Here is a 22,988-nt window from a genome sequence, read left to right as displayed (position 1 = left end):
ATCCTGGGGGGCCACGAAGTTTAGGTTTAAGAGAAACTTATGACAGGCTGATTTGATTTTTTCTAACTTAATGAAGTCAAAGTCTTGAAAAGTCAAATTCTTATTCCTTTTTTTTTGTTTTTATATCTACCATTGTTGAAAATGTCAGCTCACATAAATATGAAGTAGCAAATGGGATCAAGCCATTATTTATTACCCAGAACGCACCAATTGAAATGGATATCAACTCCAATTTATTAGCAATCTATCAGGTGCTAGTTCCAAAAACTTATTCAAAGAAGGATTCAAAATCCAACTTTTTGGACTCAACTCTCCACCATAACAGAAATATGGATTTCTACGTTCACGTTCATATTGTGTAAAGATGTTGTCCACAACTCTATTTTTGCTAGAAATCCGTTAACTTTATCTGCTGTAATTATGTTTTCGTCAAAGATATCGCGGCAAGATACTCGTTTGCTACTTTCAATAGCCAAACATAATCAGAAAATAAATCTGCAAATCCAGTTTTGTTATACTTGATATAGCTAATATTTAGCAAAGAAAGAGCTATGGGGGTCACGAAAAAATTAAGGTGTCATAAAGGGCCGTGAGACCATAAAGTTTGAAAACCACTGATCTAAATCATCATTTAAGAATCAATTCTACCAGCCAACTTCAGACGTCAAGTTAATAAAATTTGTATGAAATTACTTTGCACTCTTGTAGATAAAATGCAACTTTCTCATCAGTTGGTGTGGTAAAATAGTACATTACGATACAAGTGCGAAAAAAAGGAAGTTCGAAACGAGTGGCGATAAATTAAAACACGACCGAAGGGAATGTTTTAAATCGACACAAGTTACGAATTTCCTTTTCGCACGTGAATCGTACGAGTTTTTTCAGTACAGATGGCCCTCCGAGGTTTCGACCTGACATATAATGAACCACTTCTCGCAGTAGTGCGTAAAAAAACACTATCTGTACTGAAAAAGGTTTTCGAACTTCCTTTTTTACGCACTTGTATCGTAATGTACTGTTTCATTTACTTTTATGTCAAGTCATTTTCAAATCAATGTCATATATGTCAATACTTAAATATAATAATAATATAACAACGCTGCTTGATATTTCAGATCTGGAACAATAGTTATTTGTTATACAAGGGGGCAAAGTTGTATTTTAACGCCGAGTGTGGAATTGAAAAACGAGCAAGTGAAAGGATTCTATAGTTGAACCACGAGCGAAGCGAGTGGTTCGAGAATAGAATCCTGAACTTGCGAGTTTTTTAACACACGAGAAGTAAAATACATTTGCACCCGAGTGTAACACGAAACTTTTCCCCTCACTACAGCGAAGAAACTACAACGCAAAAAATGCGTTTATTTCTGCTTCCAGTAGTTCCACAGGTGGTAAATCATCTTAATTACTAGATTCACCTACTTTTGACAATTTTAAAGCAGTCAATTTGACTTGGTCAAGTTACTTTACCCACTAGTGGATAAAATGCGTTTTTACCCGCTGGTATTAAAGGACAAAACACGTGTTTCCGAGCTAGTGAGGGGAAAAATAATTTATTTATGTTCCATAGAAAAACTATTTCAATATTGTGTGTTTAATATTATTGAGTCGACCTTAGTCTATGACGATTGAAATTATGTGACGTTAAATGTAACTTTATAGATGAATGTTGTACCGTTGCGAGTGATTGACGATGCTGAAACACCATGCGTTCGAGTAACGCGACATATTTTATTTAACCACGCATTTCTGAGGCCATAACCAAATCATAGTGGCAGCGGCGACGCTACCACTATGATTTGGTTATGGCTAGTTTCCTATACATAAAATAAAATATATTTATGCAGTGCACGAAATAAATCACCGCATAATTAGAAGAAAACTATGGACAGTAATTATGTTTAAATATAATTTATATTTAATAAGTCAGAGAAAAATATAAAGTAAATGAATTGACCGTGACGTCACTCCTCAGTCTTTAATAGTAATTTCATATTAGCAAATCGTTTGCACAGTTCTGATAAAGAAGCTGATTTGACTAGTAGGAAACTAGCCTATTATATTTTTTTTATAATGTTTCATAAGAGGTATCAAGTAAAAAATGTCGGGTTATTCGTTCCCATCGTGTAGTTGCCCCTAAGTCTCAGCTTTAGAAAATATCTGGGGTCCTTGGGAGTATAGCACGGCACTTCATCATACTATATGATTTGTTAGTTAATGTTAAATTTTAATTGATTCAGTTTGTTCTTAGTATATTTTATTGTTACTTTTAAATTGTTTTCCTATGGCGAAGTTAATATTTTTACTATTTTATTAGTTTTAAGATTACAATGCGAATTGATGTTTAATTATGAATGTTTTGTTGGGGTAGATGCAAATAAAACAATTTTTAATAAAGTTATACTGCAACTACATACATTTTATTGGAACTACCAAAGTTCTTTAACTTTATACGTAATTTAATATTATTTCGTTTAATTTATTTTAAAGTACCTAGATTAGACTAGATAATAGATATTTAAGTAAATCATATCATCCGCACTAAACTTCGTAATTTTTAAACTCAAAAATCCCTGAATCATTCATTCATCATAAAAACCGAAGGTCTCGACTGTAACTGACAGAAACCTTAGGTCTTGACTGGACCTACGGCGAGATACAGTCAAGTGTAAAAATATGGGTGCGTACAACTTATCAAAAATATGTCCCATAGCACTTTATGTCGGCGGAATAAGGTCTCGGTACATATTTTTGAGCGGATAAAATCGATACGTATTTTTGCACTTGACTGTACCTAGGTTCCCTGGGGCAGACTACGTCAATGGCACGATTCATGTTCCAACTCACTGAAGGAGCCAGAGTACTCCATTCTATAAGACGTCTCGATCGATCACATTATCTTATGTAATCAATGTCATTTTAACTTTAAATAATATAATTATATTCTAAATGAATATATGCCTCAAAAATTTAGATGGTTACACTACACTTCTACCTAAACTAAATGAATAGATATAATGGACCCCTTCCCGGGAAACTGTGGATTTGAACATACATTGTAGGGAACATGGCGGGGCAATTTCGCAGTAACACCAGCGGGAAAGAAGATTAACAGACACATTGTGCGTCATAAAAAAAAAACACAAACATTATTTTTAGATTTCTATTATGAAAGTAAATCGCAATTCGCAACGCACAAATCAAACAACAACAACAACAGGAGGCCTAGCACATATTGGCCGCGGGAGTATGTCGCCGCGAGATAGACTACCTGTCCTTATGTTATTAATACAATTAGACAAAGACGTGTCATCTATCTCGCGGCGACATATTCCCGCGGCCATCATGTGCTAGGCCTACTGGTTTTTAAGTAGTTACAGTTTTCTATTTTATTTATTGTTTAATCATACTTTGCGTGCTAAATCTATACTTTGCAATTCATGATGAGCCTAAATATATTCAGCGAATGCTAAGGGCCCATTTAGACGGTACGAGAACTCGCATACGAGTTTTATTACATTACGGTATTTGATGGCTGTGCAAAATTGTATGTACCCTCAACAGCCCGCAATGTAACTAAAATCGCATGCGAGTTCGCACGCCGTCTAAATCAGGTCTAAGCCTGCGTTAGGAATATTAGCCAGTTTATTTACACGCCGCATGTATCGGGGCACGCATCAAGAAGCAAGTGTGATAAATGCTATTGTGTTAATCCATGACGTCTCCGTACTTGTTGGTGCGGCGCGGGGCGGGCGGCGGGGCGTCGATCACCGGGTTCGCGCGGGTTACCGGCGGCACCGTGTTGGGATCAACTCTGCAATGTAACATAGTCCTTTGCTAAATTAAATCTTACTACTGACTGGCTATTCGATTACATTACATACGCTTACATTGAAAGAGAAATGGTCTTTTGTAGGGCATATAGTAGGATGTAGAACACTAACAATATTTAACAAAGTTATTCTCCGGGTGTCATAATAATCAGAATTTAAACAAAGTACAATAGTCTAAAGAGAGAAGGATGCCTTCTCTCGATGCCTCTCGTCTCGTTACAATATTGTAATTTTAAATGTGACTGAATACTGCATTCGTCGAACAACGGTGTTTGCGGCAAGGTCTCAAAGTCAAATTGGAGTCAAGCATCATTATGATTAATTAATCATTAAAATATCCGGCAAGTAGGGTACCGTATCAACCTTCTTCTGCAAACTCGAAAACTCAACTTTTGCATACTAGCTTTTGCACGCGGCTTCGCTCGTGTTAGAAAGAGAAAAAAAGTAACCTATGTCAATCTCCATCCCTTCAACTGTCTCCACCTAAAAAATCACGTCAATTCGTCGCTCCGTTTTGCTGTGAAAGACGGACAAACAAACAGACACACACAATTTCCCATTAATAATATTAGTATGGATTTTCAAAGTGAAGTACCAGTGAAATGCGCCCTCAGAGCCTGACGTTTAGTGTGAGTTGTAGATGTTAGTTAAAAAATGTTACTTACCTGTAAGGGTCTTGCCTAGCCTCCGTGTACTCGCCGCGGTTCCTGCGCCTGAGGTCGTCATAAGAGAGCGAAGGGCGCTTCTTGTCAGGGTCCAACGATGGGAAACCTCCACCTAAAATGACCAATTTTCACGGTTTTTGTTTATCCTTTTTTAACTTCTCTGCAAAAGAAAATATAGCTATTTAATCTACAATCATAATTTAAGTAACCGATTACGGGAAGGCGAAAGTGTGATGTTGGTTGATAAGTTGATAACCGATATAACCTAACCAGGGTGTCCACTACTAAACCCAAAAAAAATTCCCTGACTTTTCCCTGACTTTCCATGACCATTTAAGAAAATTTCCCTGACCAAATTTTCATTTAACTATTACCACTTTTGCTTAGAGTTGCAAAAAAACGGTTTTTTTTTCTGTCTTGAAAAAAAAACCTGAAAAAAAAAGTTTTTACCATACCTCAAAAAGGAAAAACGGAATCCTTATAGGATCACTCGTGCGTCTGTCTGTCCGTCTGTCACAGAATTATTTTTTTTCTGGAATATGTTTGTTTTCTACGAAATGTTAAAATTTGCGAGGCAGTTCATACTTTTATACCTACGGTTTTTTTATCTTTATGTGAACTATCAAACTTTAATTTCTGGTTTTATAAAACTAAAATTAACGAAATCTGTAGTTGGTAGTTATCGCCATTTACTTTTTAAACGCCTTCCAAATCTCAAAGGAAGGGGTTTTCAATTCGTCTGTATTTTTTTTTTCATGTTTGTTCCTCGATATCTCCGTCGTTACTGGACCGATTTTAAAAAATTTTTTTGATTGAATGTATATGCATACAGATTGGTCCCATTTTTCTCAGAACCCAGTTCTGATGATGGGATCCTGGAGAAATCGAGGGAACTCCTCAAATCTGAAAGGCATACATATGATGATTTTTGTGTTTTTAAGGGAACAGCATGCATTTACGTACGGAACAGTGACATTTGGTGCAGTGGAACTTCTGATGATGGTCAGAATGGAACTCCTCAAATCTGAACGGCACACTTATAGTGACTTTGGTATTTTTATAAGAACAGCATGCACTTACGTCCAGAACAGTGACATTTGGTGCAGTGGAACTGCTGATGAAGAGTGAGCCGCCCCTGGTTAGAGTTCCGTTCTGATAATCATTCTCATCTGTAAGTACTTCAGAATCATCCAGATTTCAAAATTAGTTCAAAATGACGGAGATATCGAATAACAAACATTAAAAAATATACAGACGAATTGATAACATAATCCAACATTTCAAAGTATTTATCACCAGAACCCCAAAGGAAGGCGGTTTTTTTTTTCTTAAAAATTATGGCTATAACAGTGCACTCTATCAGAGTAGAGTGAGTTTGAGCTTCGGCGTCCTTGGGTAATGTACGCTAGAAAAAAATATCGCGAGCGCAGCGAGCGCAAAAAAATTTCCCCTTTTATACGTCCCTGGGGCTGATAGTAGTTATTATGTACATAACATAGGAAACAAAATGGAGTAGGTACCTAGTCTATCAGAGCAGAGTAGTTATGTGCAAGTTGCGGAAACTTTCCAAAAAAAATCTTAAATACAAGCCTACGCCTAAGCCTTGGAACAAGCTACCAGAGGAAGTAGTCTCAGCACCCAACATCAACAGTTTTAAGAACAAATTAGACAAACATAATAATATGAGATAAACCTAGAAAAAGATACCAGGATACAGGCCATATCAGTTGTTTTTTCAACTGCCTGCCTGAATTATATAAATAATAATAATAATTCATGAAACTTTCACGAAAAATAAAGGGAATAAAAATTGATGAAACGGAAAATACTAAACGCGAGCGAAGCGAGCGCGAAATTTTTTCTTTGTTTTCAGCGTCGGAATGCCCATTTAGGTGTTTTGCCACTATACATGCCTTTAGGTTTCCAAGTGTTTTGAAGTGCTCTCATCATCGTCACGCTTATTATCCTCCTATGCTCCTTTGACTCATACAAAATTGCGCCTCTATGTGACGTTATGCGCCATTGGCTTTATGAGGAACTCCGCTTCGGATTGTGGGATAGATACTTAGAATTTGGACAGCGACGTAACTTTGTCTTTGTCGTTTCGCCCTAGCAAAAGCAAATTATGAATGTTGTATATGGTGACATTGTGGTGCAACTTTCCAGTTAATCTGAATCACAATAACTGAATTTATTCCCGACCCTCTTCGCCATTTTGGAATATGTGGGTTAGGGCACGCAATGTAAAAAAAATCTGGATTTTTCCGCATTTACGATTTTGGGCCGGATAAATTAAGGTCAGCTAGAGCATGAAGATATCTCTGACATCTCTCATTAGCAATCACTGGGATGGAGGCCACGTACTATACTTGTAATTAAAAGTGACAATTTTAAGTTGCCTTAAAATCACTACCGGGAATCGATCTTTGCTGTCATGGATGTGGTCAACCCAAGAAATCATATTATTTTTTAAATACTTTTTGATTTTTTTTCTTGGTGCCAAGTTTTTCCCTGACCTCCAAATCATTTCCCTGACTTTCCCTGACTTTCCATGACCACTATGAGCTTCCCTGACTTTTCCCTGACTTTCCCTGACTTTCCAGAAAGTGGACACCCTGCTAACTGTAGGTAGATGGCCACCTCATGACGGGATACCTATTGAGCCCAGCGGGCCGCATGTACGGCTGACTTTCGTTACAAACAGTAACATTTGCCTCGGCTCGTTAACGATTGAGTACGGTCCCGGTACTGTCCTTTTCCAGACCCTCAAGATACTTGTAGATGTCTAGGAGTCTGACCTTCATGATCGGGGCGATAAGAATCGTCGCTGAAGACCGGGCGGTCGGTGTCGAGGTCCAACGAGCTGCCGGGGCCCGCGTCCGAGTAGATGTCGTTGGGGCCGGCGCCGAACATGCTCGGAGTGTTTTGTATGGCTTTCCCACTACTGAAATTAGGACACGGAAATACAATAACAATTTATCATACTGGCTTGTGATATTATTATTCATAATATTATACCCCCACATAAATAAACATTAATATTTTACACCTATAAAATATGTATATATTTTATAGGTGTATTTGGGCCATTTTTTTCGAAGTTGTCCACCCCACTTTTTTTTGTATTTGGAATTTTTTATGTGTTTTCTACTCAGAATCGCGAGCTTTTTCAATCCTAATAGGAGAAAAAAAGTGTCCCAAGGTTTTTTCCCATTCCGTTACCATTTTTTCATACATTTTGTATGGCGGTATTGGCGGTAACGGAATGGAAGGTTTGAAAAATGTATGGAAATATTGGGAAATTTTTTTTCTCCTATCAGGATCGAAAGACCTCTCAATTATGAGTATGAATCGCGTAAAAAATACCCATATTACAAAAAAAGTGGGGTGGACAAATTTGAAAAAAATGGTCCATTTTAGTTGTTATATGGTCACATCTGAAGATAAGATAATGAGCCAATAATATTGTTTATTCTTACCCGCCCATTCTTCCTTCCTTTTTTTCACGGAGAAGTTGTCCGATGTAGCTCCCAGGTAAGGCCATCAGTTTTTCAGCACATGCTTCTTGGTAAGATAGCTTCCCAACAAAGTAACCAACCAACACCGCAAATGATATTTTAGGAATAGCTCCAAACCGTGGATTTGGTTTGAGATAACCTGCAATTTAAGAATATTTATAATTAGATCAACCCCTTATTTGCCAAGAGTGGCACTGAAACCTGAGTAGTTTCATGTGCTCTGCGTACCCCTTCATGGGACACAGGCGTGATTGTATGTATGTTATAATTAGATGTGTTTTAACTGGACTCAAGACTGGTCAGTGAGGGTCGAGACGAACTACAATCCAAATGCAACTTGTAAGAATTTTTGAGGGTCCATAAAAGTTGCAGTCCATCTGTATTATTCTTTGTAAGCCCTGAATGACATTCGATCGTAGAGATACATTACTTATAAGACAATGGTAATTTCACAAAGCCCGGGAGACCTAGCCCATCTACTTGAAATAAATTAAAATAAATATGTATTTTGGAAGTTTTATTTCAATGTTAATAAAAATGACAGCTAGTTGGACATCATTAAAAGAAAAGGAGCCAATCTACAAAAATCTCTCTATATAATTTGACTCTCTGTGAAATGGAAGGATGTCATTTCATCATTTCAATGGTAACTTTAACAGATAGGTTCTTCTCCTTTAACTATGTTGATAATAGTATGAGTAATTGTGTCAAATAATCCTTAGAAGTCTTCACAACATTAAACAATAACTTTTTAAAATACTTAATAATGCAAATATTGGCAGCAGCTTTACAGATCAAAAATTCGCAATGCACTCATTTTAAATCAAGGCCACACTTAAAATTGACAATGAGAACCCATCACCATGCAAAGCCACCAAGCAAATTAAGTTCAGCCGCATACGCCGTTAGGAGAATCAGGCAACTGACTAATGTTGAGACAGCTCGCCTAGTGTATCATAGTTATTTTCACAGTGTAATGTCATACGGTATTCTGGTTTGGGGCAAAGCAGCTGACATACAGACTATCTTTGTATTACAAAAGAGAGCCATTCGTTCTATTTACAACTTAGGAACACGTGAATCAGTGAGAGAACTTTTCAAAGAAATTAATATCTTAACTGTAGCTTCCCAATACATTTATGATAGTATAATTTATGTTGTTAAGAATTTAGACTGTTTCACTAAGAATTCTGATATCCATAATTATAACACTAGAAACAAAAATAAGCTTGCCATAAAGAAGTTTCGTGTCCGTAAAGTACAGAAGTCATTTGTTGGGCAATGCATTCATTTTTATAATAAGTTACCTGACACCGCTTTGAGATTACCCCTCCCAGCTCTTAAGAACTACTTAAAAAAATCATTGATGTTAAAGGCTTATTACAGAGTCGAGGACTATTTGACAGACAAACATGCATGGCCCGAACCAGAAACTACAAAAAACGAATAGCAATTAAAATAATTGTATTATGTATAGAGGACACAGTTCAGATAAGAAAGCACATCAAATATTTTATATTTTATGTTGTGTAGGTAAATTACATATTTAATGATATTGAGATTCATATTATCTTTTTCTTCTGTGACAATTTGATATGTTTTCTCTGAAGAAGAACGACGTATTATTAAGCAATAATATAATTTATTGAAATTAATTTCCATAGAGTACCTAGTCTGTTCATATTCTTTGATGAATACTTTTGCATGTTAAATTGTATCTTGTTATTTAATGCATGTTAGTTATAAGATGTAATGTTTTGAAAAGAAGTTGCCCGCCGAGTTTCTTGCCGGTCCCATAGTGGATACCCCCCTCCCAACTGAGGGGGGACTGAAATCTTTTCGAGGCTGAGGCGTAGGGTTAGAGCCGGCGTAGCTTTGTTTGACGTTCATATGCGCATTGTAATATGCCTACTTGAAAAATAAATATTTCATTTTCATTTTCATTTTTTCATTTTCATTTTCATGTTTGTTTCAGTCACTTTTAAAGATGATGATGCATTTTAAGAGACTTATGATAATCTAAATGTTTGTTAGTAACAACAAACAAGATCTAATCTAATTGAGAATATGCTAGGCATAGATCAATCTCAGTCACAAAGTTGCCTTAATTCATATTATCATGCCATGAAAGGCAAGATGTTAATGTTTAATGATACAATTTATGTAAACTTATGAAATATTTAAAACTAGGACAGTCAGAAGGGGCATATTTATCTTAAGGCCAACCAAGCCATGGTCTGAAGCAGAAGGCTTTACTAATTACAGTGGCAAAATGGCCTGCAGTGCTATATCCTTAAAATATGCCCCCGACTTAAAGCTAAATAATCTACACAATCAAACACATCACAATGAAAAACAAGAGTACAATTTTGAATAATTCTGGAAATTTGGATAGTTCAAACACTTTGCAATCATTATGTTGTGACTTAGTAGACAATTACTGTTGCGAATGTAGTCAAATAAGGCTTATAACTCTAAAAGCAATATAAACTATAGTAATGTTATCTTAAAAATATGTAAGTTTTTGATAATCATTTAACAATATACAATTTTAAAAACCTAATAGGAATTGCCATGCAGTTTTTTAAGCTATAATGCTATAATTAATGCTAGATGTACAGACCTTTCTGGACAGCGATGTAAGTGGTTACACCGAGTGAAGTGCCGAGGGGCAGCGACCGCTGGTAAAAACTCTCGCGATTGCACTGCCCCAGAACTCGGAGCTCATCTGCGGAGAACTTGTATGAGCCCTACAACCGTACGAAATAGCAACATTAAAAACACCTCTTGAACTGCTTTCCTCATACGGCAATTACATCTACGTTATGAAATCAGTGGGTCCATACTTGCAATGGTGAATTTTGCCGCTGGCCCGGCGGCGTAGGAGTCAACTGTTGTCCCGATCCATCCGGTTGGTACCCGAATACATTTGGGTCATTCATCGCATTCCTATGTTACTCAACACTCACGAATATTATACAATCATTAATCAACTATTTTCTTAAACCACACCGATAACACCGCTTTTAGACTTTGAGGTTGACGGATGACGGTCTGATTGACACTATTGACATTGACGTTTGTTTTTTTTTTCATTGTCCTTTCGGCGAGACTAAGACAATTTTTATAAAAGTGGCGGCAATTTTGCAAAATGTAGCACTCGCCGGCCACTCGTTTTCATAAAACGTTGATAAAACGCGTGCCTTCCTAAACCTTGACTGTCTGCGGAATCATCGACGAGCGACACTCAAAAATTTGAATTCCGCACCATTTTTTAGTGCCAAGATTTGTAATTTTGTAACGTCTATTTGTTAAATGTTGCCGCAGCCCGTAACAATACTTTTTTTTTTGTTTTTTACTCCCGGACTGTTAAGGTTTTTCTATTCTCCCTGTGTTAAGGTGCGACCACACCGCTGCTCAAAAAACGGTGACGGTACGGAATCGCAGTGACGCATCGTATCCGTACCGTTTTTACCGCATGCTCTCCACACCGCTGCTCAAAAAACGGCGATGGTACGGAATCGCAGTGACGTGCCATATACGGAAGATTTTTGACGCGAACCTCCCACACCGATGCTTAAAATACGCTGCATCAAAATCGTGCGACCTAATTATCTACTTAGATGATCGACGAGAGTAGCCTTAGCAACATGTGTACGTCATCCGATGAGGAAGAAATTCTTTTATTGCTGGAATTAGAAGCTGATGAGAATATCAGGTTGGTTACCAAAGCATTAATCCATACTAATATTATAAATGCGAAAGTAACTCTGTCTGTCTGTCTGTCTGTCTGTCTGTCTGTCTGTCTGTCTGTCTGTCTGTCTGTCTGTTACGCTTTCCCGCTTAAACCACGCAACCGATTTTGATGAAATTTGGAACAGACAATCTTTAGACCCTGAGACAGAACATAGGCTACTTTTTATTTCGAAAAAAAGGGATGAAGGGGTTGAAAACGAGGTTGAAAGTTTGTATGGGATTTCTTAATTTTAAATGATAAAACCATGAAACTTTATATTTTAGCACTTGATAAGAAATCATTAAACATATATTTAAAGTCACATACAGGTCGAACGCGATTAATTAACATTATTTTTACCTTTAAAATAAACATGGTGGGAAATAAACATTAACTAAAAGCGGGTAGATTATATTTATTTGTCTACCCCGAACATTTATATAAATTAATATCGGGTAGTTTTGTGTTGTTTACATCTCCGGTGACATTTTGCTGGGACGTCAGTCTTCCGCGACCACGGCCAGTGCAACCTGGCCGAAACGTTGGGAAAAAAGGTAAAAATAATGTTAATTAATCGCGTTCGACCTGTATGTGACTTTAAATATGTGTACAAAGCGCGAGAACTTAAAGTGTTATATCATTAAACATCTTGATAAGGGATAGGGATAGGGATAGGTATAGGGATAGGGATAGCGATAGGGATAGCGATAGGGAAAGCGATAGGGATAGCGATAGGGATAGCGATAGCGATAGGGATAGCGATAGCGATAGGGATAGCGATAGGGATAGGGATAGCGATAGCGATAGCGATAGCGTTAGCGATAGCGATACGGATACGGATACGGATACGGATACGGATACGGATACGGATACGGATACGGATACGGATACGGATACGGATACGGATAATATGGGTATCGTTAGAGGGATACGGATAATCGGTCGGCGGTCTCTTACAATCAATGTGCTCTAAGACAATCGTTGTTTGCTTGCTTGAAGATTACGTTTGCGATAAGTATAAGCAAAATGTAAAAAATTGTAAGGGATAATAGAAAAAAGTACTTTTTACCCACCGATCATAGTGTCGAAATACGGGCTATGTGGGATGTTTATAAAGGTTTCCCCAGCGTATATAGAATTACTTACGCTGTGGTCGATGTGTAATATTTCTACAATCATTGCAAGCAAAAGTATTATGTGCAATCGAAATAATCGCAGCCCTTCGCCCGCGTAATAAAAGTATTCATTAAGATTTTCATTTGGATCCGTAGGGACCGTAGTATGGAATAAAATACGAACATTGTGTATGAGGGGCAGAAAGGAAAGGATTGCTACATTTTAAACATTCGTCCGCCACAATGTCATTTTTTGACAGGAAAATTATTTCATTATTTACAGCTTGGCAAAAAGAGTAGAAATTAAAGTGTGGATTCGATACGCAGAAAGTTCCACGCTCGCGTTCGCGGCGTCGCGCCGTGATTCGCGCGCATAGTCTGGAGCGGGTTTAATACACACCCTTTACAGCGTTCGTGGTCAACGGGTGACTAAGGAAAAATTACTCACTATCTTTTTTAGATTTATCGTGGGACAATTCTTTCCAAATCTTTCGATTTTTTTACCAAAAAGTCCCGATCCACAAAATTTTGCGTCAAAAACGCTGCATTTACGAGACAGTGGCGTTTTACGGCACGTCACTGCGATTCCGTACCGTCGCCGTGGTGTGGGGAGCATGCGGTAAAAACGGTACGGATACGATGCGTCACTGCGATTCCGTACCGTCGCCGTTTTTTGAGCAGCGGTGTGGGGAGTATGCGGTAAAAACGGTACGGATACGATGCGTCACTGCGATTCCGTACCGTCGCCGTTTTTTGAGCAGCGGTGTGGGGAGCATGCGGTAAAAACGGTACGGATACGATGCGTCACTGCGATTCCGTACCGTCACCGTTTTTTGGTTATCCGTCATTTACAGGGTCGTGCGTCATAGATCTTTAAAAGTCTATTCCCCAAAGCCAACCCAAAGAGTATTGTAATATAAATGAAATGCCAGCCCCTGCCGTCTTCCGCGAACGCGCGCAGCAACGGAAAAAATTAAACGCATTGTTTTGCTCTGTAACCATGGAACCCATTGTTATAACACTTATAACGTCACTGCGCGCGTGCGCTGAAAGCCGGCGGGGGACGGCTTTGGGCGGCTGACTCGAGGGCTGGCAGTGCAAACTATTAGGTGCAAACATTTGCGTTCAAAAACAGGAAACAGTGTGAATTTCACGAAAGTTATTCTAGAAAAGTACCTATTGAAAGCTATCAAATTGTTACCGGCGCCACTCGTCTTTTTTGACCTCCTTTAAACGCCGGGTGCATGAAATACTATTTTTACCAAACTATGTAGCAGTATTTTTTTTTATAAAGCCAGACCAGCCGGTCTAGCACAACTTGCGCTGTCGCCCGCGAGTCCATACTTCACATACTTGAAGCAAATACTATATAAACTCTAGAGTTAATACGTGCAGCTTCTGACGTTTCCCATACAATTGAGCGGCAACAATTTTACTAGCGCCATCTAGCGGTTCGAGTTGATCAAAGTAGTTGTTCAGACTTTTATTTGAGAAATTAAAATAGAAAATGCTATTACTTGATCTACTTTAACATTTTTAGACGGAATAAAACAAAAAAATAAGAATTTGTAATTTTTTTAATTTTATGCTGTATGAAACTAAACTATTTTGATCAACTCATGCCGCTAGGAGCGCTAGTGTGCATGTTGCCAACTTTGGCACCGAGCTGCACGTATTAACTCGTAGAGTTTACATAGTATTTGCTTGAAGTCGCGTTTGATGTATGGTATGGAGTATGGACTCGCGCGTGAGAACGCAAGCTAAACCGCCAGAGATACTTATATCTGCTGTTATACTGCTGTATGCGGTGTCAGTTCAGTAGGTAGGTATAGGTAGTATGAAGAAAATAGTTTCAATGAAATTCCGCAACATGGCGCGTAGTCATATACCTATTTCTGCACGGGAAGCATGGTCGCGCGATAGATGATAAAATAGCAGGCCGTCCCTATCGCACTATTTGTAAGTGCGATAGGGACGGCCTGATATTTTATCGTCTATCGCGCAACCATGCTTCCCGTGCTGGTCAGGCTTTAGTTCAAACTTCAAACTGATATCGAAAGGTTGATATGAGTGAATTGTATCGAGCAGTCAAGTTTTTTCGGATGCCTAATTTTATTAGACAATAGTTATTTGTTATACAAGGGGGCAAAGTTGTATTTTAACGCCGAGTGTGGAGTTGAAAAACGAGCAAGTGAAAGGATTCTATAGCTGAACCACGAGCGAAGCGAGTGGTTCGAGAATAGAATCCTGAACTTGCGAGTTTTTTAACACACGAGAAGTAAAATACATTTGCACCCGTGTGTAACACAAAACTTTTCCCCTCACTATAGCGGGGAAACTACAACGCAAAAAATGCGTTTATCACTGCTTCCAGTAGTTCCACAGGTGGTAAATCATCTTTATTACTAGATTCACCAATAAATGACGTTTAGAGATAAAAGATAAAAATAAAAAAAAATTGCAATAGACACACCATTACCTAGAAATTGTTGTTTATTAGGTATAAATTTAACATAAACGTCACAGTAGTAATAAATAAACAAAAAATAAAATCAGGCGGACCTAGCCTTGGCTTGTTCCTCAAATCATTTTGCTGCCTTAGATTTACACAAGCGCTCGCAATAATTTTTCCGCATTAGGTTTCCGAGGTAACTGTTGCCGGGCAAGTGACGGAGCTTTTCCTCGCACAGCGGGATGAACGCGTAGCGCCCGTAGAAATGCCCGAATAGAAACGCAAGCAGCACTTTAGGGAACGCTCCAAAATGCCGGTTTTTCTTCAGGAACCCTAAAATAAGATAACATTCAAAGAAGCAAGAAAGAATTGGAAGGAACGTTTGCTCGTCAAAACGTATAGACCTACGTAACCTACGTACAATTATCATTATTAATTTAAAAAAAAGTATGGTATATTCATCACCAGTATAATCAATAAAATTAAGATCTGCAATATTTCTGTTCACTAAATAAGGATTGAGTATATTGCTTTTAATTCAGATTAAATGCGTTAGTATAATTAAGAAAAGGCAATTTTATTCCTCACTAGGGTTTGACCTTTTTTATTCGTTCTTACTTCAATGAAAGTTTTCTCGGCCCTCGTTCCTGCCAATTCTTATAAGACACCTACTGATTTTAACTAACACATCATAACCTAGTTTCATCTAAGATTATTGAGAATGTCATAGAGGTAGCATATCTTCATACACCATATAGTCAGAATAATAATTAAATACAAGACAATTAAGGCAGGAAAAAATAATAACCACTAGGTAGCAGTATGCACAGTCAACCAATTAGAATCCTAGTATTAACCCTGTCGCACTGACACCGTGCTTTATGTGCTATAGAAGTCAGTTTAAAATTTACTGTGAAAGGGTTCTACAGCAGCCTAGGATAAATATTGGATGACCGTCACGTAAGTCAAGGCAAACCGTAGGTGCTGAGACTGCTGAGTCAGTATTAAGTAGTAGAAACAGCTTAAAAAGATGTTAGTTAACACCCAATGATAGGTAAATAATAACTCGTACCTATATTAAAATGCTTATATACGCTTAGTTCAAATTGCAGATTCACAGTTTTGAATAATTATTTAATAATGAATTTTGAGGACGGACTTTCAATAGCTCTATCGTACTGCTGAAGTGATAGCCAAAGTAACAATGTATGGAAAATTTTGGCGTTTCGTTTTGTTTACTACAAATGTTTGTCATGTTAACTAAGCCCCTGGATTTAACAGTCAGACATTTCCGCATCAATAAGTACAGTCACCAACACAAATAAGTGATGATTTCTGTAGGTATTTAGTCGCTTTTAATCGTTTTACAATTTCGTATGACATTTCAAACACGACGTTAAAGTGACAAGTTCCAGAAATCATCTATTAGTATTTATGCCGGTGACTGTACCTGCAGTTAGCAAAATTTTTTTTTTTTCGGTATACCTAATAAGGTATACTTACTTGGTTACTGATTTCTCTAACTATCCATTTATTGCCTTCCTAACTACATGCGGCAAATGGTGATCTCTACTGTTAACATCGAATGAATTCAGACTTTTTCAAAATTTAGAAATGTAAATACCTAATCTTAAGGATAACAAGTGATTCATATAAGATACGAGCAAGTTTCGTCCTTACGGTGAGTCACAATGTGCTACAGTTGAGTTCATAAATATGTGTACATTTCTTCACCTTAACTCGTTACAATAAGGTGAAAAAATGTACGTATATTTATGAACTCGACTGTACTTTACTTGAAAACATCACATACATATGTTTGCCGGCGTGATCAACTGATCATCAGATTCATCACCGTCATAGTATAACAACAAATACCTACAATTAAAATTATGGTATTCTGGTTTGAGGTAAATTGTTTTTTTTTTATTAATTTATTAAACAATCTCGTTAGTTTTGGCTGTGTCCGTAAAAATCAATAACTTAAAGTAAAAAACAAAAAGCTGCAACCGACTTACCATATTTGACTGCAGCGTATGTAGCTGTGGCGAGAAGTGTGCTGTAAGGAAGGCACCGACGATAAAAGCTCTCTTTGTCACATTCTTCTAGAGCTTTGATTTCATCACGAGTGAATTCGTAGTACCTCTGAAATTAAGGCAATGATGTACGCTTTACAAAATGTACTGTAGGTGTAGGTACAATCAGTGTGAAAGTACCGATAGCGATACCACTCGATATATCGTCACTACTTTGAAAAAAAAACTTGTATATATCTTCTTCTGTCAATGAAAAGAAAAATGTAATAAGTATGTATAGAATGCATATAGACTTACTGCGTTTTAACTTTGAGGAGCAGTGTGAGATACGAGATTTTTTCAAAGTATTAGTGACTATATCATGCACTCATATGTCATGAATTATTTTTAGGGTTCCGTACCAAAAAGGTACAAAAGGAACCCTTATGGCGCCGCTCTGTCCGTCTGTCTGTCTGTCACATTATTAAATATCTCGAGAACTACTACTTAATAGCTACTTATGCTATCACTTTGAAATTTTGAATACTTATGAACATCGTTAACCTCTACAAATTAAAAGTATATATTTTTTTAATTTATTAATATTAATTACAGAAAATGGCCAAAATGAAAGGGGGGCAAACTGTAAATTTCAAGTAACTAGGTCAAGTGGGGTATCGTTAGAAAGAGCTCAAACTGTACATATCAAAACTATTTTTTATATTATTTTGGTCGTGAAAAAAAAATATTTTTTGAGGGAAAATGTAAAAAAAATTACCGTTCCCCCCCCTTATCTCCGAAGTTCACCGACATAAATTTATGAAATTTTCACCAAACATGGCTATTATAATGAATATTACAGGAAAAATAAAATCGTACACGTATCTTGAATTTTTTTTTAATTTATAAAAAACCTTTCAGATTTAAATATTCAATTTCAACACCTGTATTTTTTAACAAAATTACAATGAAATTACCTGCTTTCAAATAGAGGCAAAATGGTTAAAATCGGTTCACGCAATAAACAATTATCCCATAAAAATCATCTTCCATACTAGCTCGTGCGTATTAATTTTACTAAATTTGCCGATAGATGTCGCTGTACGTTGAACGCTCATTTCCTACATCGCGTTTTTCCTGATATAATGAGGTCGGTTCAGGAGCGTCCTTGCGACCTGTCTTAAGTCGTAAACTATCGAAGTCGAATAGTCTTGATTTTATTTGGACGTTGTCTAACAATAAAATTGTATATTAAAATATTACTTGTTATGTGGGAAATTGAATCTTGAGGGATTTAGTCAAGTCTGTAGAATTCTATGAATAACATTTTGATGATTCAACTATTGAAAGTTTGTACGGAACCCTCGGTGAGCTAGTCCGACTCGCATTTGACCGGTATTTTATATAGGTTTAGAAACTTTATAAATTTAAGAGTTAAGACAATAGCAAATTTTATCTTTTATTCTTATTGTTGTTGTATTCCTGAATGTTCTCATTCGCTATTATTAACGCTAATTGTTTATACCCTCCTTTACTATAAGATTAGGTACCTATACTGAGAAATTGATCGATTGTTTTATATTAACACTTATAAAGCACATGAACCCTTACCAACGGATGTGTTATGTTCTTTACGGGTGGAGCACACTCGCTCAAAGGCGATTTTATGTTATCACATTCCACCCTTCCTCTCTTACTGGGATCATTTTCCTCATTTTTTTCACTCATACTAAATTTTCATTTTAATTAAATGATAGACCGAAAATAAGATTAATTCTCAACAATTTTAGAATGTATATTTGTTTGTTAACTAGGTCATGTTGTAGTGAATTGTAAGTAGAGAATTACGAGTAAGTATTTGAATTTAAAACAGAATTTTATTATATTGCATTTTGTACTTATGACATTTTAAAAATCAACTAAACGTCAAACGGTATTTTTTTCAGTGTTGTTGGCCTGAATTTAGGAAATTTCTTAAACAAACTTAAATAAAATGAGTTTTTATTATTTTATTACCTATCTATAAAATATACCTTGAAATTGACTTAAAAGTACTTTTAGGTCAACGTCTGAGTCGGAATCAAAGCTATGTGAGAGCTGCATTTTGAATTCGATTATGGACCTTTTCCTTTCAAAATCCATGTAGTAGCTATACGTCCTCGTTGAAACTTGGCTCAATCATGGCCGGTCAGAAAAAATGCTTGTAGTATCTGAAATAAAATTCTGTCTTGAAGAATGTCTCTACAGTTACAGTGTCAAATTTAAAGTCAAATAGAATTTTTGGTAGTTTTCGCAGCAAAGATTGGTGGGCGTCGCTGCGATGGCGCGTTGGGTGGTGCTGGCGATAGCTAGCGCTCTGTGCGCCGACGCCGACGCCGGCCGCCCGGCGCGCTACGCCGACTACTCGGCCGCGCGCATGCCGCAGTATGACTCGCTCTACGACTCCCGCGCCGACCCCAGAGCCGCCGCCGACGATTACCGAGACCGCTCAGATCTTGCTGCCCCAATAGATTACAACAGTTATGATCAAGAATCTAATGGTAAATGTTCACTATAGACGGTATCTATTAGGTAATACGAGTATACATGTAAGTCAACTCCTCATTTACCAAATAATGACGAATAATGAAATCAAATCAACTGGATAATAATTTTTAAGAAAAAAAACCGCCTTTGGGGTTCTGGTGATAAATACTTTCAAATGTTGGATCATGTTATCAATTCGTCTGTATATTTTTTAATGTTTGTTATTCGATCTCCGTTATTTCTGAACCAATTTTAAAATTTGGATGATTCTGAAGTACTTACAGATGAGAATGATTATCAGAACAGAACAGAACGGAACTCTAACCAGGGGCGGCTCACTCTTCGTCAGCAGTTCCACTGCACCAAATGTCACTGTTCTGGACGTAAGTGCATGCTGTTCTTATAAAAATACCAAAGTCACTATAAGTGTGCCGTTCAGATTTGAGGAGTTCCGTTCGAGTCCGAACTGGGTTCTGAGAAAAATGGGACCAATCTGTATGCATATACATTCAATAAAAAAAATAAAAATTCAAAATCGGTCCAGTAACGACGGAGATATCGAGGAACATTAAAAAAAAACATACAGACGAATTGAGAACCCCTTCCCTTGAGATTTGGAAGGCGGTTAAAAACAGAACAACATTTCTCTTTGGTCGTATCTTGTGAAACCTATAAGGCTGTTTCAATATTTCATTTCACTCTAGGTCTGTTTATACCTACATACCTTAATCGTATTATTTCTCATATCTGTCTTATATTATTGCAGATAAAAGGAGTCCAAAATCTCTCCAAGAAGAAGATTTATATCGATTGCCTCATAGTAATTTAAGAAAAGCGACTATAGCAACAGACGATGTCGATGCGGATTATAATTTGAAATCTGAAGGAAGACTTATAAAAAATAAAAACAGTAACAAAAGACCGAGAAATATTAATAAAATAGAAGCGAATGATAATGAGGATGTTGTTCGTAAACCTAAAATAAGCCGTAATGTTAAAAACATCCATCAAAGAGCTCACGACGATGAAGACAATGAAGACCCTGCAGATCACGTTGAGGAAGAGCATGATTCTGGTTCCGATAGTGAAAAAAATAAATTTGTCCGTAGGGAAGTAAGGCAAAATGTACGTCGAAAGACTTTTAGGTATACCAAGTCCTCCCCGAATGTGATGAAAAGAGACTCCGACTATTATGACCAGGTTGAAGGCAGACAGGGTAAAGAACCAAAAAAAGGTGGTAGCCTATACAGCGATTCGGACTTGTCGCCAAATGTTCCGAACATAGAATCAGATGATGTTAGGCTTACAGATAGCAGTCGACCGCTGAGTTACATGACAGGCGAAGGCAACCAAGACTCGGCAACGCCATTATCTGCCAGGCAGAAGGCGCCCCTGCCAAAGCCTATGAAGAAAACAAAGGCTGAATATATAGACTATCACGATATGAGCAAGATCGAACAAATTAAAAACCTTCCTACCCGGAAAACAACAGGTAAGCAGTCGTCAAATAGCGAATTTTGTACAGTCGACTACAAAGAGATGTATCCACTTTTTCACGGAATTACAATGCAATAAGGTGAAAAAGTGAATACATCTCTTTGTAGTCGACTGTACCTAGAACGTTTATATTCCAAACCAAATTATGGTGACAATTAAATATGATGGCGCATTTGCCTATAATGAGCTCCTCAATCTAAATATTTTTATGTGAATTAGTAATATTATATGTATTATGATATAAAAGAATAAACGGATTTTAAGTAGCTTAATTAGGTAGGTATTGTCCCTTCTCCTCAGCACTTCTCGCTTTATCAATTCAGTTAGGAATTAGTATAATTATTTACTTAGCAATACTTATTCAGTCTGTATTGTCCATCTCTGGCTAATAAATATAAATCATTGCAATTTTTTGTGCGAGAATATGATTGAGGAATGATTTGTCAACTAAACAAAATCATATTGAGCCGAAATGGAACCAAATTATAAACAATGAAAGTCTATTGAAAGTATTTACGGCATATCGAGTTAGATGCGTATATTATACTGATTTGGAAAACGGAATGCCCTAACGGTCGGCTTGTGTGTGCTCAGCGAGGACCAACGGGGGCGCGCCGCGGCGCTGGTCGTTCCGGGACGGCTTCCGCCGCCGCTTCTACATCACGCCTCCGCAAGACGTGGAACAACCCGCAGAAATCTTGACCAACCAGCCTCCCGGCAACTCTTCGGCTGCTCCTAACATGACGACGGCTTCAACATTGGCTACCGGTACCGATGAAACTTTCGCCCCACTCTCTAAGGATGTCATCGATAACATTACGGCTTTCGTGAACATGTCGAAGCATCAGTTATCTTTAGCTGAAATGTCACAACTCTCTATTATGAAAAAAGCTCAAAGGAGGGACAGCGTTAAAGATGAGATGCTGAAAGATAAGCCCCCAGTGTTACTTCAGGTAACTGAGCGGTTACAAACGGTAGTAATGGTAGAGCCGCCGCCCTCTACACTGGAACCGTGGTTGCGTGCGAGAGACATCGCTGAGGATTCTCCTGAGCGCATTGCAAAAGTGAAGCGTTTCATGAGGAATAAGCTAGTTGCAAACGCGAGAAATATAAGCGAGCTTATGGAGAACTGGGACGATACCGTGTGCGACTATGTCGACATCTCGATGTTGGATGACAGCGGTGCTGTTTGGATGCATCATACGCACTGTTCATATGTATATTTGCTGCAACTCATAGGTTGCGCAATTATTGCTTATTAATCATTCTATTTATCCTGATCCACCATAATTTAAGAAATGATACTCGTTTTATGTAGTTATGCACAGAACAGGGGACCTATTACTATTACAAAATTAAAGAATAGTGGTCGAATCATAAGTAATTATTAGCAATAACTGAAGAGACTTGCGAGCCCCTGTCAATGAGCAGAAGTAGTCAGTACTAGGTGCACTATGGATGACCATCCCCATGATACCTATTTGTTATCCTATAATTCCATGAATCTCCAATCAATATCAACTGTCCAAGCCCCAAGTTCCACCAAGCCAAAGACCACACCCCTCGTAATTCAAGGATATAAATTTGTACATTTTGCATAGGTAAGCGTATAGATGTTACAGAGGCAAAAT

At 37.5% G+C, this 22,988-nt stretch overlaps 2 protein-coding genes across 5 annotated transcripts in view; one reads left to right on the top strand and one right to left on the bottom strand.

Annotated features, from left to right (window-relative positions):
- LOC125240544 (protein cycle) overlaps positions 1-22,763 on the top strand; it is a 119,695-nt gene extending 96,932 nt beyond the window's left edge. For all 3 annotated transcript variants that reach the window (XM_048148448.1, XM_048148449.1, XM_048148447.1), the window contains 3 exons: positions 19,622-19,874; positions 20,627-21,352; positions 21,952-22,763. In XM_048148448.1, the coding sequence (XP_048004405.1) occupies positions 19,622-19,874; positions 20,627-21,352; positions 21,952-22,619 (1,647 nt within the window). In that variant the 3' untranslated portion in view covers positions 22,620-22,763. The remainder of the gene's footprint in view (positions 1-19,621; positions 19,875-20,626; positions 21,353-21,951) is intronic.
- Positions 3,342-19,188, bottom strand: LOC125240545 (OCIA domain-containing protein 1). Of its 2 annotated transcripts, none has more exons than XM_048148451.1 (6): positions 18,946-19,188; positions 17,338-17,464; positions 7,978-8,155; positions 7,297-7,442; positions 4,499-4,610; positions 3,342-3,814 (listed from the first exon to the last, which is right to left on the bottom strand). In XM_048148451.1, exons 1-6 carry the CDS (start codon positions 19,060-19,062, stop codon positions 3,709-3,711), a joined length of 786 nt encoding a protein of 261 aa, XP_048004408.1. In that variant the 5' UTR covers positions 19,063-19,188; the 3' UTR covers positions 3,342-3,708. The 2 variants fall into 2 exon arrangements, with proteins under 2 accessions (XP_048004408.1, XP_048004409.1); XM_048148452.1 differs by lacking the exons at positions 17,338-17,464; positions 18,946-19,188 and adding exons at positions 10,640-10,766; positions 10,863-11,065 and having other exon boundaries at positions 3,345-3,814.
- Positions 22,764-22,988: the final 225 nt, after the last annotated feature.

This window comes from Leguminivora glycinivorella, chromosome Z (genome assembly GCF_023078275.1).
Source record: "Leguminivora glycinivorella isolate SPB_JAAS2020 chromosome Z, LegGlyc_1.1, whole genome shotgun sequence".
Lineage (NCBI taxonomy): Eukaryota > Metazoa > Arthropoda > Insecta > Lepidoptera > Tortricidae > Leguminivora > Leguminivora glycinivorella.
The sequence above is the reverse complement of the archived record's forward strand: the minus strand, read 5'-3'. Positions and strand labels throughout refer to the sequence as shown.